This window comes from Periplaneta americana, chromosome 16, assembly GCF_040183065.1.
Source record: "Periplaneta americana isolate PAMFEO1 chromosome 16, P.americana_PAMFEO1_priV1, whole genome shotgun sequence".
Classification (NCBI taxonomy): domain Eukaryota; kingdom Metazoa; phylum Arthropoda; class Insecta; order Blattodea; family Blattidae; genus Periplaneta; species Periplaneta americana.
The window spans coordinates 135,869,599-135,884,421 of NC_091132.1; the positions used below are offsets into that span (position 1 = coordinate 135,869,599).

The 14,823-nt window shown below is 35.2% G+C and overlaps 1 protein-coding gene and 1 long non-coding RNA gene across 4 annotated transcripts in view; one reads left to right on the top strand and one right to left on the bottom strand.

The window, feature by feature from the left end:
• LOC138691253 (uncharacterized) overlaps positions 1–7,334 on the bottom strand; it is a 56,397-nt gene extending 49,063 nt beyond the window's left edge. The window contains exons 1-2 of the long non-coding RNA XR_011329780.1: positions 7,251–7,334; positions 5,672–5,897 (exon numbers count right to left, since the gene is read on the bottom strand). This is a non-coding gene — a long non-coding RNA (uncharacterized lncRNA). The remainder of the gene's footprint in view (positions 1–5,671; positions 5,898–7,250) is intronic.
• LOC138691246 (ras GTPase-activating-like protein IQGAP1) overlaps positions 1–14,823 on the top strand; it is a 207,117-nt gene that overhangs the window by 129,441 nt on the left and 62,853 nt on the right. For all 3 annotated transcript variants that reach the window (XM_069813067.1, XM_069813068.1, XM_069813069.1), the window contains 2 exons: positions 1,979–2,073; positions 11,384–11,609. In XM_069813067.1, coding sequence (XP_069669168.1) covers positions 1,979–2,073; positions 11,384–11,609 — 321 coding nt within the window. The remainder of the gene's footprint in view (positions 1–1,978; positions 2,074–11,383; positions 11,610–14,823) is intronic.

The following is a 14,823-nucleotide window of genomic DNA, read 5'->3' on the forward strand; positions in this document are numbered from 1 at the left end:
CACCTTGTGGAAGTCCTCGGTGTGTTTGTTTATATTTGGAAATGTATGTATTATATTTTGTAGCACAAAATCTTTGTGAAATAAACTGGGTTATCCATTTCAGCATGTTACTTTTCACACCTATTGATTGCAACTTCTCAATTAATTTATTTCTCCAGACTGATTCATATGCTGACTGAAAATCAATGAATACTGCTAAGGTGTCCTCTTGTCTATTGAAAGCTTCCTTGATGTCTTGGCTTAGTAGAAGTACATTTTCACTTGTACTATGATTCTGTCTGAAGCCAGTCTGTGAACTATTAAGTAGGTTGTAGTATTCTAGGAACTAGTTAAGTCTAGATGTTACCATTCTTTCCATCACTTTTGCAATAACGCTGGTTAAAGATATTGGTCTGAAGCTATTAATATTGTTTGAAGGTTTATTTTTCTTTAAAATCGGGATGATAATGGCTTTTTTCCAGTCGGATGGTACAGTCATTTTCCAACATGTGTTCTACAGTTTAAGTAGGATTTCTTTTCCTTTCCTGCCAAGGTGTTTAATAAACTCTGGGTGGATCTTGTCAGGTCCTGGAGATTTTTTGTTCTGTAATTGTTCTATTGCTAGATCCAGTTCTGAATTTAAAATCCAAATTGCCCCATCACGTACCATTTCCTGGGGAAAGTGAATTGAATTTTTTTATGAAAAAACTTCTTTCTTTTAAATTTTTCACTGCTACTGGTAAAATTACGAAACACTAGGGATTCAGAATGCCTCATAATATTTGAAAAATGTGTACTGGATAAAAAAATGATGTTACATAGTTTAAAACACAACAACAATAAAAATATTTCATGCCTATAATGAGAAAGATCCCGGAATTTAAACTTACAATTAAAATAATCTTCTGGGTGACTTCTGTGTATAACTACACCCAGAACTGTCTTTTATAAGGAACAACAATAGTCTGCAAGCATTCTGGATGATGATCTTCCTTTATATCACCTTTCCATTTCAGATATTTCTTGATGAAATCTTCCCCCATGCTCGTCGCTTACTGCTCCAAGATTAGGAGAAAATAAATCCAAATGAGAATGTAAAAGTGTATTTTGAGAGACATATACACCCCATTTTCTCATATGCACTTGACATTGTTTCCACAACAAATTCTATGTAGTTGTCTGCCCTAGAATTTACAAGAAAATTTGAACAAACATCTTTGAAAGCGCGCCATGCCATTTTTTCTTGCAGAGTTTTTCCTCAAACAAAGAGTCAGCCACAACTTTGTGAATTTGTGGACTGATGAAAATGCCCTCTTTTAATTTTCCTTCACTCAAAATGGTAAACTTTCCTTTTAAATACTGAAAACCACACCCTCATTTGTTCACTGCGTAGACCTCACTTTGAACTGTTATGAAATTTACTGAATAGAAGGGACCAATATCTGTTTATTTATTAAAAGTACAAAAGAACATGCCAACAACCATAAGAAATCGGAAATAAGTCATAAACTCATAAAATGCATTACCTTTTATTTTGGTTTACAACCACCAACCCGTGCCAGATGTTTCCTGGGGGAGCACTTATCGAAAAGTGAAAACATAGTATATCTAAAAAACTTTATGATACGAAGAAAAGAGATACATTTTCGGATTCAGCACACACCACATCATAAGGAACACATTCTTTAAAGTCTGAGCAAAATTCTTGTTGTTCAGTGGGCTGTACATATGAGCCAGAACCTCAGTCAGAGGTATAGTGTAGTAAAATGTAGAATTCTTTTGTCTCACTTATTTTCGTGAGATCTTTACACTAGATGTTTTTTATTCATAACGAAATGAGAACAAGTAAGAAGAAAAGGTACAGGATAGGATGTGTATATGTTCATTTTCATTTTCGTTTCTTTTTTTCTCGTAATGTAGTAATAGCATGTTGAATACTGACTCCTGGTGTTCCATTCTAAGTTATTTCAATTGTAACAAAGGTATTTGTGTTTTACAGGTATTGGATGATAAGAGAGTGTCCTTTGAAACAAACCCAGTTGATATTTTTAAGACTTGGAGAAATCAGTCTGAAACAGAAACTGGAAATACTTCGTAAGTATATTGTGTTCTTTTTCTAATTCACTGTTTTTAAGTTCTTTATATGTACCGGTATCTATTTTTTAAGGAAATTCTGTACATATTCCACTTCAAGATACAAATATTATTCCCTTTTCCATATATTGGTAACTAGATTTCATCTAAATTGACATTATTAAAAGCCGTCCTTTTTGACAGGTAATTTTAACCTGCCAGTTGGCTGCTAGTCATAGGGCAGCATATGTAATGGTAGGAATGCTATCAGCTATCTTAGCCTATGAACTGAATTGATCAAGTGTGTTTTTCTCAGTCTGAGTAGAATGGTTATACTGTCATTATTCATTCCACGCGCACATACACATGCACTCACGCATGCGAGCATGCACACACATAAATATCTCTGAAAGGCAGATCAAAATTAAAACTGTATGGCCTGGTTTCTTCAACCTTTGTTAAATTATAACAGTGTGTTATTCCATTTTAACTGTAAACTTAACAGTTGAAGCATTTCTTCAACTACTGTTAGTACTAACAGGCTGTTAAAACCTATGTTAATTTAACTGCCCAATTTCATGCAGTTAAATCATTTAACTCCTGTTAGCATAGAAGTATCTAATACGGCTGGTGCGTTAGATGCTGAACTTACATATCTGGATTATTTAGAAAATGATATCCATGAATACATAAACAGAGGGGTTGATTTCTGTGATTTGACAGACCGGAAGTTCATACAAAGATATAGGCTATTTTCTGCCAATCCTCACTTTTCGCTTTCAACTTAGATCCGTTTGTTTGTTTATTCTCATTAATTGGTTTATACTGCGAAATAATTTCCAGCAGAAGGTTTCTTTCGAACGAAGAGAAATTAGTCCCACGATTTCTTTTTGTTCCAGTGTTTTCCATTTCATAACAGCAATACCAATACGCCACTCCACGCTATTGTGATACAGACGAGGAAAGAAGCAGAAATCAAACCTGAGAGAATAGACTTCTATCCTCTCTGAATCAAACAACGGAAACAAGCGAGAATCACAATTGTCAGAGTTCAGAAAACAGAAGTGAGCCTATACTTGGTTATAGGTTATGGTTAAACTCTAGAATCTCTGATCCTAACAGAGAGTTAACAAACAGAATGTTGTTGTTTTCTAATGCCAGGCGTTTGACAATAAAGTCATTTGACCTCTTGCACTCCAATATTTTTCAAAGATATTATCATGGCCAGCCACTGAAGCACAGATTTTGAGGTGTTCCGAATCCATTTCTTGGTTTGAGTTGCACAATGGACAGTTAGGGGACTGATATATTCCAATTCTATGCAGGTACAAACAGAATGTTAAAATGTGAAATGTAAAGTTGAAGAAACGCAAAATTTTTAACAGCAATTCATACTTTTAACTTACAGTTAATTAACGCTATGTTAGGTGCATTTTAACAAAGGTTGAAGAAACCGGGTCTATACAAAATTTGTTGAACAAAATGTAAACACATTGTAACATACCGTAAGGATAAGAACAGTGATGTAGTTGTGTTTGGGAGGTCTAGAGTTCTATCTCAGGAACCGGCTGTCCTGACTTTGTACTGTTTTGCTTTTTAAGTTGTCAAGAGTAAAGGGGCCTTTTTTTCTCTTAGTAAGTTAATAACTTAGCTTGTAGCCTTTACTTTGGTTTCAAGAAAAAAGACTACCTTCCTCCTCTTCTATGCTTAGTATGGACTGACAATGAAGTTGCCCAAACCAGTCCTAACAAACTTTTACACTTCACAATTAGCAGATAGCTGCATTGCATTATAGATGGGAACGTTATATTCGTGAATATCTTCCAAGTGTCAGGTACAGATTTCTGTACACAGTATAAAGAATTATGGTGTGTAGTGAAATCATGCCCAAAGCAAAGCACGGCACATAAATTAAAGAATTGTGTTTCACATTATGATGTAAAATTTTCTTCATGAATGGGAATATACTTTTCTGTGGGTTATGTGAAGTGAGAGTTGCAGCAGGAAAGAATTTACTTTAGACCAATAAGCTTACGTGAAGGGAGAAAAACATATAGGAGATCTATGCTTGAAGGTACAAAGACTGCATAGAAGTTGTACCATTGTAATGTAGGGATGTTGGTGTGTCATCTGTGTTATACAATAACTCTACTTAATTTGAAAGATTATAATCTTTAACTGTGTGTCCTACATTATTTATATTGTGACAGCGACGTGAGATTCGAACTCACGACCAGCGTCCCGCGAGAGAGCATATCGCGCGGGCTTCACGGGGAAAGGGGAAAGGGGCCTACACGCGAGGGGAGGCTGCGCGCGCAGCTGCTACTTAACGCAGTGAATGTGGAACGACCTTCCTGTCTATTCCAGAAGTCCGTCGAAGTGGAGATATCGAGATAATTCTCTACACACCTGTAGAAATTTCTCGCAACTATGATTTTGCTATAAAAGAAGAAGCGCCAGCGAACTAGAGCAGAGTTTTCAGTTATTCAGTCAGTGAGTAAGCCAGAGCAAGCAAGCCAGACTTATGTGCCGGAGTTCAACTCGAGTGTGCGTCCGCATCTGCGTCAGCATCCGAAGGCCTGAGTTCGAGTGCAGTGGACCGTAGTTGGAGGGACCTGAGTTCGAGTGCAGTGGATCGCAGTTGGAGGGACCCGAGTTCGAGTACAGTGAACTGTCTCTGAAGGTCTGTGGTTCGAGATACTGTGAACTCGAGTGACTGAGATAGAAGAACTGTGAACTGACAACTGGTAGTTCTGATTTGTAAATAGTACTGTGTAAATATTAGTTAAGATTAACAGTTCATTGTTGTGCGTAATAGTCCAAGTAAGTTGTCATTGTCGTCGGTGGAGTGCTATAACGAATACTGTGTTGAGTGAAGATCCAATTGTTGACGAGAGCGTTTAAGGTGGATTGTAGAAAGGAATTATTGTGGCGAATAAATTACATTGTTGTTACTAATAAAAATTCACAATATCATAGTATTCCCAGTCGAAATCACGTACGTTAAAGTCGCCAATAAGTATATTTTAGATGTGATATTCATAACATCATAATTTTGAATGGCACCTGGGGAATTATGTACATTATATATCTTTAAATAGTTAGTATTTTTTCAGATGTTTACTTCTGTAATCTATTATTATACTTATCCTCTTTCTCTCTCACCCCTCCTTCACCATCACTTTCTCCCCTATCCTCCTCTGTCATCCGCCATTCTCCCTCTCTTTTCTTTCTCTCCCCTTTTCTCTTGCTCTGTCATTCCCTCTCCCCTAATCCCTCCATCTCTTTTTTGCTTCCTTCTATTCCTGCTCCGACTCCCCTCCCCCTTTCCCTTTGTCCTACTCCTTTCTCTCAAGTGTATGTGCTATTACCCGCAGCAGATCTGCTTATGACAGCAGCCAATGGCAGATCACTGCGACTTGTATAATCACTGTCTCCTACTATAGAGAGACGTCTCATGAGAGAGAGAGAGACTGAGATACTGGAGCGAGAGGAAGAGAGAAATCAGTTCCCCATTGCGTTGTATGACAGACTGTCTAATAATGTATTGAGTCATGTAGTTTGTAAGATATCATATTAACATGTTAATGAGATAAATGATAATATAAAATAAACATACCTGACCGTGATTACTCCAGACGGACAGCTAGGGGCTCTTTGTCACTCCCATCGGTCTCATCGCAGTTGTCATTGTCACACCACACTGTTTTCGTCCTCGGTGTCTTCTGTGTCACTCCTTCTTTCTATCAAGGATGGGTAAATCCCATTCCGAGACTAATGAAATTGCGAAGTCCATCTTGTTTGTGGCCGACCAATATCTCGTCTGGCTTGGGGTTGATAAAAACCTGCTTGCCATGGGAAATATCAGGGGGCATTCGTTGCACATGCATATACCATTGTTGTTGATAAGTATGAATTTCTTCGACCATATTTGTTGTTTTAAGTTCTTTCTATATGTCTTCGCTTCTCATTCTATCCCTTAATGTGACTCCCAGGGTGTGTCTTAGGCTGGTATTCATAGTAGACACTTTCATTAAAGTGCCCTTTGGAAGACGCAAAGTATCACTTTTCCGTTGCACAGTCGACACTTTGGTGCAAAGGAACACTTTGGATGAAAGTGTAGTTCCGACCACACTTTGAGCCGAAAGTGGCACTTTTGTATAAAAATGGCGGACGTCTTGGAAGGTATCGAATTATTAGAACGTGCGGAAGAGATGGCACAATTAGTGGACAATGTACAAATTAGAGATAGGCCTAAAGACAATCCCGTGGAATTTTATAATGATATAGAATTAAAAAAAAACGGTTCCGATTTGATAAAGAAACATATTGAGATTGCTTATATTTTCGATGACTGGTTGACAAAAACGAATAATAGACGTTTGCCAGTGCCTCCAATAATACAGTTATTGACTGCATTAAAATTCTATGCTACAGATATGTACCATACATTATATATATATATATATATATATATATATATATATATATATATATATATATATATATATATAATATTATAGTTCAGGTATTTCTGTAGTAACATTCGTATATTTATAACCTCAATTCGATGAAGTGATATGTAGGTAGATATGCCTATATAACCTATTTTTTATTACTGAAACGAATTTTTTAACTTAAATAATATTAAACTAACTTCAATCTAATGTAGGCATAATTATTTTAAATTAGCATTGAGAGACCTCACGTGCCTGCCTTCTAAGCAGATTCCATAATTATATTGGGTTTAAAATGATTTTGATTTTTGTTGACTACCTGTATTTTGAGATAAGATTTATCTTGATGTTGATATAATCATTACTGTTTTGATACCCCGGTAATATATATTTTCACGCCGGTAAGCAATGCATCTACTGTCTCTAGTTCATGTGCAGTCATAACCTCACCATGAAAAGAGATCTCATACTATTAGGCCTATTTTGTTTTGCATTGTAGAAACATTTGGCATTCAAAATATTCCTGAAGAGCAGGCAATAATGGAAACGAGAGAGAGAAAATAGTAGTAGTAATAATAATAATAATAATAATAATAATAATAATAATAATAATAGCAGTACGGTAGTAATGTCTTTATCTCATTCTTTTTTTACTTCTATTCACTATTCACGAAAAAGACAAAAATGAAAATAACGAAAATAACACGATATATCAATGAAGCAGATACGTATAAAACCTACCCTAACGATATAAATATAATGTACACACACACACACACACAAAAAAACACACACACACACACAAAAAAAACACACACACACAAAAAAAACACACACACACACACACACAAAAAACACACACACACAAAAAAAAAATCTCTCTCTCTCTCTCCCTCTCCCTCTCCCTCTCTCCCTCTCCCCCCTCCCCCCTCCCCCCCTCCCCCCTCCCCCTCTCCCCCTCTCCCCCTCTCTAACTATTATTACTGCATAGTATATAAATAAGAAAAATATTTATAAAAACCTAATAAGAAAACCAAGGCATGTAGTATTACGCTGTGTAATGGAACATGTTGTATGATGAAATAAAAAAAAAAAAAAAAACACACACACACACACGCACGCACGCACACACACACACAAAAACTTAACCTACTCAGTCCAACTTAACCTAACTATATAAACTAATAGAAGATATGTAGGATACAAAATCTATCCGAACTGTAGGCTATAAATCAGTGGAACGGATACATACAAAATCTAATTTAGCGACATAAATGAATGAAAAAGTTATGTACAGAACCTAATCTAACTATATAAATTAATGGATCAGTTATGTACTGTACAAAACCTAACCTAATTTCACCAGCAGTATCACTAACTTTTTAATAAAATGTTGTAAATCTGAACTGACTGAAATAATCTAAACTATCGACAACAAAAACTAGAAACTGAAATAAAACAACTTTAAATATATATTTTCTTCCTCGCGCAATCAATAGGCTCCCAATTCAAATCACAAGCATTGTAATTTGTAGGTTATACGTCATTAATTTGTTATTGTTTGTTCACTTGTTTTGAAAGGCATTGTGGGACTTCTATTACCAACCAAATTGTAACTCTACACTTTGCTGGCGTAAAGTGACACTTTGTGAAGTGCACTTCTTCAATCGTCTATGAATACCACTAATATGAAAGAGCCACTTTCGTCAAAAGTGTCACTTTGCAAAGTGGTGATATAAAGTGTCGACTATGAATACCAGCCTTAGGAATCTCATTTCTGATGCTTCTATTCTTTTTCGATCTTGTTGTCTTAGCACCCATGTTTCACTTCCATAGCGAAGGGCCAGTTTTGATATAATGTTATGCATCCTGATTTTTAGATCTTGTCTCATATTCTTTCCGAAATACATGTTTATACATCCATTTAATTTATTGTATTTCTGGACATTTTCTTCTAGATCAGCATTAAATGTAAATTCTGAAATAGTACAGCCAAGATACTTATCACTGTATTTTAAATTTATTACAGTTGGTTCTAAAATATCATCCTGTCCTATCTCTTTCACAGAATTATCTTCCTGTAATTTTTCTGCGTGTTTTGCGCAGGTGGCCTGTTGTTCTTGCGTTACGTTGTGAAGTTCTTTGTGAACAAGTCTTTCACCGTCCATAATTCTTAATGTATTATTTCTCCTGGCAACTTGACGCTTCACTTGAGCCCACACAAGCTCAATGGCGCTATATTGACCGTGATATGGGGGTAATCGTATTATTTGATGACCTCTTTCATTAGCAAGTTGGTCCACCTCATACATTCTTCGCTGGTTTTTGAACTGTAGTACACATTCTAACAATTCAGATTTAGTTTCCGTTTGTGAAAAATGAATTTCTTTTTGTTGTAGCCATTCTTGAATTTCGTGTTTTCTAGATGAGGTGTTCAGAATTTTACTAACAGTTACTGAATGATAACTTGCGTTATCCATAATAAATTATACTTCTTAATTAATGAATTGGTTCAAAAACCAGTCTTTGAATGTAAGAGCTGTCATTTCATCATGATAGTCGGACGTCAATTTAGATCGAAATACCCATTTGCTTTCCAGTAAAAATCCCGTTTTTGTCCAATCTTCATAGCACACAATAAGTTAGCTCTCCTTCCCTACTGGTACTTTTAATCCACCATTTCTCGAGGAGTCTTGGCAAATACATTTTTGTGTGTTGTTTTGGTTTATCCAGATCTCGTCTAAGTAAAATATTGATCTCTTGTCGTCAGAAACTCAAATTTCGTGCATTGTTTGAAGGAATTTTAACCTTAACACAATAGTGTCACTCCTCTCCATTAAGTAATTTCCTTCCGTGATTAGTTTTCATGTATTTAAAGCCTAAACTTTTTAATATTCTCAAGGTGGAAGTAATGAAGCCTGTATAGGAAATTTTGTCCCATAAAGCATAAGTAATCTTTTTGGGAGTTGGAAATTTGCCACGATCTTAAAATTCGAAAACAGTATTACGTCTTTTTCGAAGTCATCTAAGTTTGTCGTACTCCTTGATACATTTATATGTTTTCTGGGTGACAGAAAAACTAGAGCTCCCAGACCGAAATACTTTGCTTCTGAATTTATCCGTACACTGTAGATTGGTTCACAGCACATGCTTCAGAAGTTAAAACCTGACACTTTTTGAAGTCAAGTTTATTTCTTTCTTCATCGCTGGAATATTTAAAAAAAATTCGTACACTCTAAATATCACTTGTCATGTCTGGCTGTGTAAAACACAAAATTTTGTCTCTGTTTTGTCACTACCACATGCTTTACTCAGAGACATGCTGCAAGAGAAATATTCCTTTACACAAACGATCTGTTCTCTAACACACGCCACAACTTCTGATGCAGTGTAACAGTCAGGAAGGCTAACCATGTACTGAGTCAACTTGACCATGTGTGTGTCTTCTAATAATAAATAGCGAGGAATATACATAACAGTAAGTAGCTATATGTGTTTGTTTTCTTATAACTACATCTGAGTGATTGATGCGTTCTAAAAATAACACTCATTTAGGAATGTACTGTAAGCTCGATCACCGTGCTACAACCTGCAGTTATATAATAACTGTACAGAGGAAATGGTTTAACCTAAAATTACAGTTTTTTTTTCTGTCATGCTTATAAATTCATTCTCTTTGTACCTGGCAAGCTTTTGAATTTCTGAATTAAATAAACATCCAAGTGCCAATGTCCCCTTTGATAGCAGTACTCCTTTACTAGGGAATATTGTACTCCTCTGATTGGCAGGAGCTGTGAAGCCTTTGAAGGCTATGTGCAGGAGATTTGCCATGGAGAATAATTTGTGAACTTGGCTGAATTCAGTAAACCATATCGACACCGCAGGAAAAGTTATTATAAATTTATTGTAAAGTTTTCAATCATATGATTTATCATTTTTTACAGAATTATTATTTGCTAATATATCTTACAGAAGAAATTTTATGAACGTTTTCGCATATACGGCATCATCAGATATTCAAAATGTTACAATGAAAACTAAACGTAAGTCCATTCAGGTATTCAACAGTAATAAGCATAACAATGATTTGAATAATTAATCATGAGTTATATGTAATAAAATCTGATATAGGTGTGAGAAATGTTCAATTTGCAAGTTGGCGAAACAACACAAATTAGTCAGTTTGAGCATTTCCCACACCAATATGAGATTTTATTACATATAACTCATGAATTCATGATTAATTATTCAAATCATTGTTATGCTTATTACTGTGAACACCTTATTGGACTTAAGTTTAGATTTCGTTGTAACATTTTGAATATCTGATGATGCCGTATAGGCGAAAATGTTCATAAAATTTCTTCTGTAAGATGTATTAGCAAATAATAATTTTGCAAAAATGATAAATCATATGACTGAAAACTTTAAAATAAATTTATAATAACTTGAATTGATTTATCTGAAAAATCAAAAATGAATTGTAAGATACCACAGGAAAAGATTACATGCTTGTTGTGGCTAGCTAAATTATTGCCTTTTACGACCATTTAGCATTGTACATACATAAGTGTTCTGCCCCAGCATTCTCTAATCTTTCCTATTTTCTGCTTTCCTTCATTAGATCGTAATATGAATGATATAGAGGTATATTTCCAACACAAAAGAGGATTCAGTTCTGGATCGACAGCAGACTACAGGAAATCTTATTTCCCTTATTTTAAATATCTTTGTAATGTCTATCATCCAGACATCCCGCATTTTCATCAAAATCTCGGATTTTTTGCATCATTACCAAATTGTCTGTTACTTGTAAGTCATTATTGTTTTCGAGTAATGTAATATTTCTACAAGATTAATTTCATTTCTTACAGAAATTTACCATACTCCGTCACAGAAATAGATGCATTGGCATATGATGAAATTCAGAAGAGGTTAAAAAGTAGCATAAAGAGGCTTCAGGCAGCTACTCTGATGTTTTTGCATCGCATAGTGGAATCACGTCACTTGATACCATATGGTATGCTGTACATGGCTAAGGTTCTGCGAAATACACTTACAGAAAAGTTTCCAAGTGTACCAGAAAAGGAAATTTTGAAGGTATTGTTTGCACATCTAATACTTACACATTTATATTTGCTTATTTATTACATATTACAAGGTAACACAACATTTGTGTTATGCATTGTAGACATTCAAATTAAAGTCTTGCATTTTAAATACAGCAGGTACAAGCATCTCTTCATTGGCAATGAGAGATACGGTCAGTAGACACTCTTTAATCCTTTTGGCTAGGTTGAAACAGCTGCGGCCCTCCAATTATATTGCGGGTTGTGCATGAGTAAGATAGCTGCCAAAACATAAAATTGGTGCTCATTTCAAAACAGCTACAATAAAGCTCAATTTAATAAAATGTTTCCTTATGATATTGGGAAGCAAGAAGGCAAATGGAAGGACTCCAATAATACGGTGAGCATTAGCAATCAACCAACCATATCTCTTAAGCAAGGGCTACTGTTGTGTGCTATTTCCACGAAATTAAAAGGTAAAGGTAACTGTATATCGCCTTATCACAGAGTCTATTGTTCCTAGTACTCTCATCATCTCAAGCTTCGTGACTGTATATACTAGACTGCGATATTACTGTAAAAAATTGGGGTGCATACATTATGTGATGGCATCTATTACGCAAGTAAATACGATAATATACTCTTCAAAAAGTTTGAACCAATTACCTTACATAATACTACAAAACAAACAGAAACCCTCAATTCCATATGTTGTCACATGACACTCAGCTCAATAACACAAAAAGAATGACATTGCTTTAGACCTGAAACAATTAGTTTTAGAAATCATTAATATGACATCACAATAAGCTATAAAAGTCTCTACAGATGGAATCAAACTGAAAAATGGGAAAACAGGCAGTGGTGCACTCATTATATCTGGAGACAAAAAAAGAGGAAATCAAAATTAGAAATCAAGATCATGCTTCAAGTTTTACAGAATAACTTGTTGCTATGCAAGCGGCCCTTCAAAAACTGTCAAAATATCCTACACGTGAGGAAATATGTATCCTGACAGCAAATCTCTATTTAGCATATCCAGAGCTAACATGAATTATATGATCACTTACTTGTAAATATAGTTATACAAGAAATCTGTCTAGAACAACAGAAATACATGTCATCCCCTGCAAGGCAGAGTATTGTAAGCACCATTTTGCTAACTTTACAGGAGAGGCAGTTACGATACTTATTCAACATGTTGGTGAATACGATAGTCAAAGTTTAAATCAATTTGTCAGAGAGAAAAAGAAAACGTTGGGACTCTCAGAACTTTTACAGTCGATGCGCAATGCTGGGCAATTTATTCTAAGCACCATAACTAATTTTCGGCAAAAGTGGTGCTTACGACACTTTGCCTTGCAGGGAACGATATGCATCACATCTCTGTGTACCAGAAAATAAATGGGCGAATACCATAGCTAAAGAAGGTTGTGAACTAAGAAGAACAACCAAGAGCACATTCACCTACTGTGAAGTAGTCTTCAAACGCAAAAAAGAAGTAAATGAAATCTGAAAACAGCCGCCATGACATGAATGTTATAAAGAGCAACAATTAACTGTCAGTTTAGCCGAGAATCACAAACTGTAATAGCAAGGTTAAAAAGTGGGCACACAAAACATATTAAGATAATGGCATCTCACAAGATATTCCCATTATGTAAAAGACGTAACATAGAACCAGCCTCACCAAATCACATTTTGACATGTATAGGCCTCACTCCAGACCACATATACTCAGAACCAAACAAAGTGATACACCAGCTGCAACAAAACAACTTCATGGGCTTGGTCTAAGAACTGCGGAATAAGAAAGCGGAAGACATTATAAAATGTGAACTTAGACAATTTATAACTTTCTACATAATTTTGTGAAGGTTGGGTAAATAATTCCTTCTGTGCTCTGTGTAAGAGAAAATTGTTCTTGATTAATAAACTTGCACAGATTAGAAGAAATGTATGTCTGCACCATGCGTGGCAGTGTTATGGACTGCACAATTACTATAATTACGGAAAATTGTATGCTTAAAACATGAGAAATTATGTACAGCATTACACACATACGCAGATTTCTATTTTTTTCTCCAACACATAACATATATATTTCAGTAAGCTGCTATTTGTGTATAAGCAGTTTATGCAGATCCTGAATTGGATTTTTGCGCTGATCTTTCATAATCATAATCATTTAATGCATCCTTTGATCATATATGATATGGGACATGTCATGTTTACAAACTAATAATAATTACATAATATACATAAAAGTAATAACTATAATTAAAAGCAACACAAATACAAATATACAAAACTTGGGACTTAATTGTAGAAAACTACAGGTCAGGTCAATTTCGGCTATAAGGCCCATTTGCAGTATGTCTTGAAGTCAGGACCTGAAACAGAGGAATTCCAAGAATTCATCAATGCTATAGAAGCAGTGGTATAATAGCAAAGTGAATAAGGCCCTTTTAAATCTTTGGAGCACAGATATTTCTTTCAGGTAACTAGGCAAGAAGTTATACATTTTAGTACGAGTATGAATAAAACTATTTCTATATAATGTGGTATTAACGGGAGTTTTGTGAATATCATTTTTCCTCCTTGTATGATGAGAGTGATTTATTCTAATAGCCTCATAATGGTGAAAAATGCAAATTGTTGCGATAATTAGGGACGAAGTTTCAGCTGTGTTTATATCACTGCTTATGTAATATATATATATATATATATATATATATATATATATATATATATTTATCCAATGCCACCAGGTTGTCTTTCGACATTTCTGGTCTTCTCTCCTGGCCGTGGCGTAGTTGTAACCCACTTCTGAGATTGGACGCCTGGAAGGTGGTTATGTAATATGTACAAGCTGGCATGTAGCACTTGAAATACAGCTCTCAACTGGTTCCTGCATAGTGCCAATTCCATGCTAGGAACGGTGTTTGTTTCTAGAGATTTGTAGCAAAGACTGAAATGACACTGACATTTGGATCATTTAAAGGATTCACTGTTGCTTCTTAAATGCTTCATACAGTATTTTATGATAATTAATGGATGCAATTTCCTAACTTCTATGACTCAATTGTATTAAAATAAATGGTTGTCATCCTTGATATTAAAAGATATTACATACAGAGTGATCAAATGAGGAGGGATGAGGTGTACACTGTGTGCCTCTGACGTACTCGTGTTGGGGAACAGTGGGCAGCAGAGGCGATGATGCAAGCTTGCACGTGTTAGTT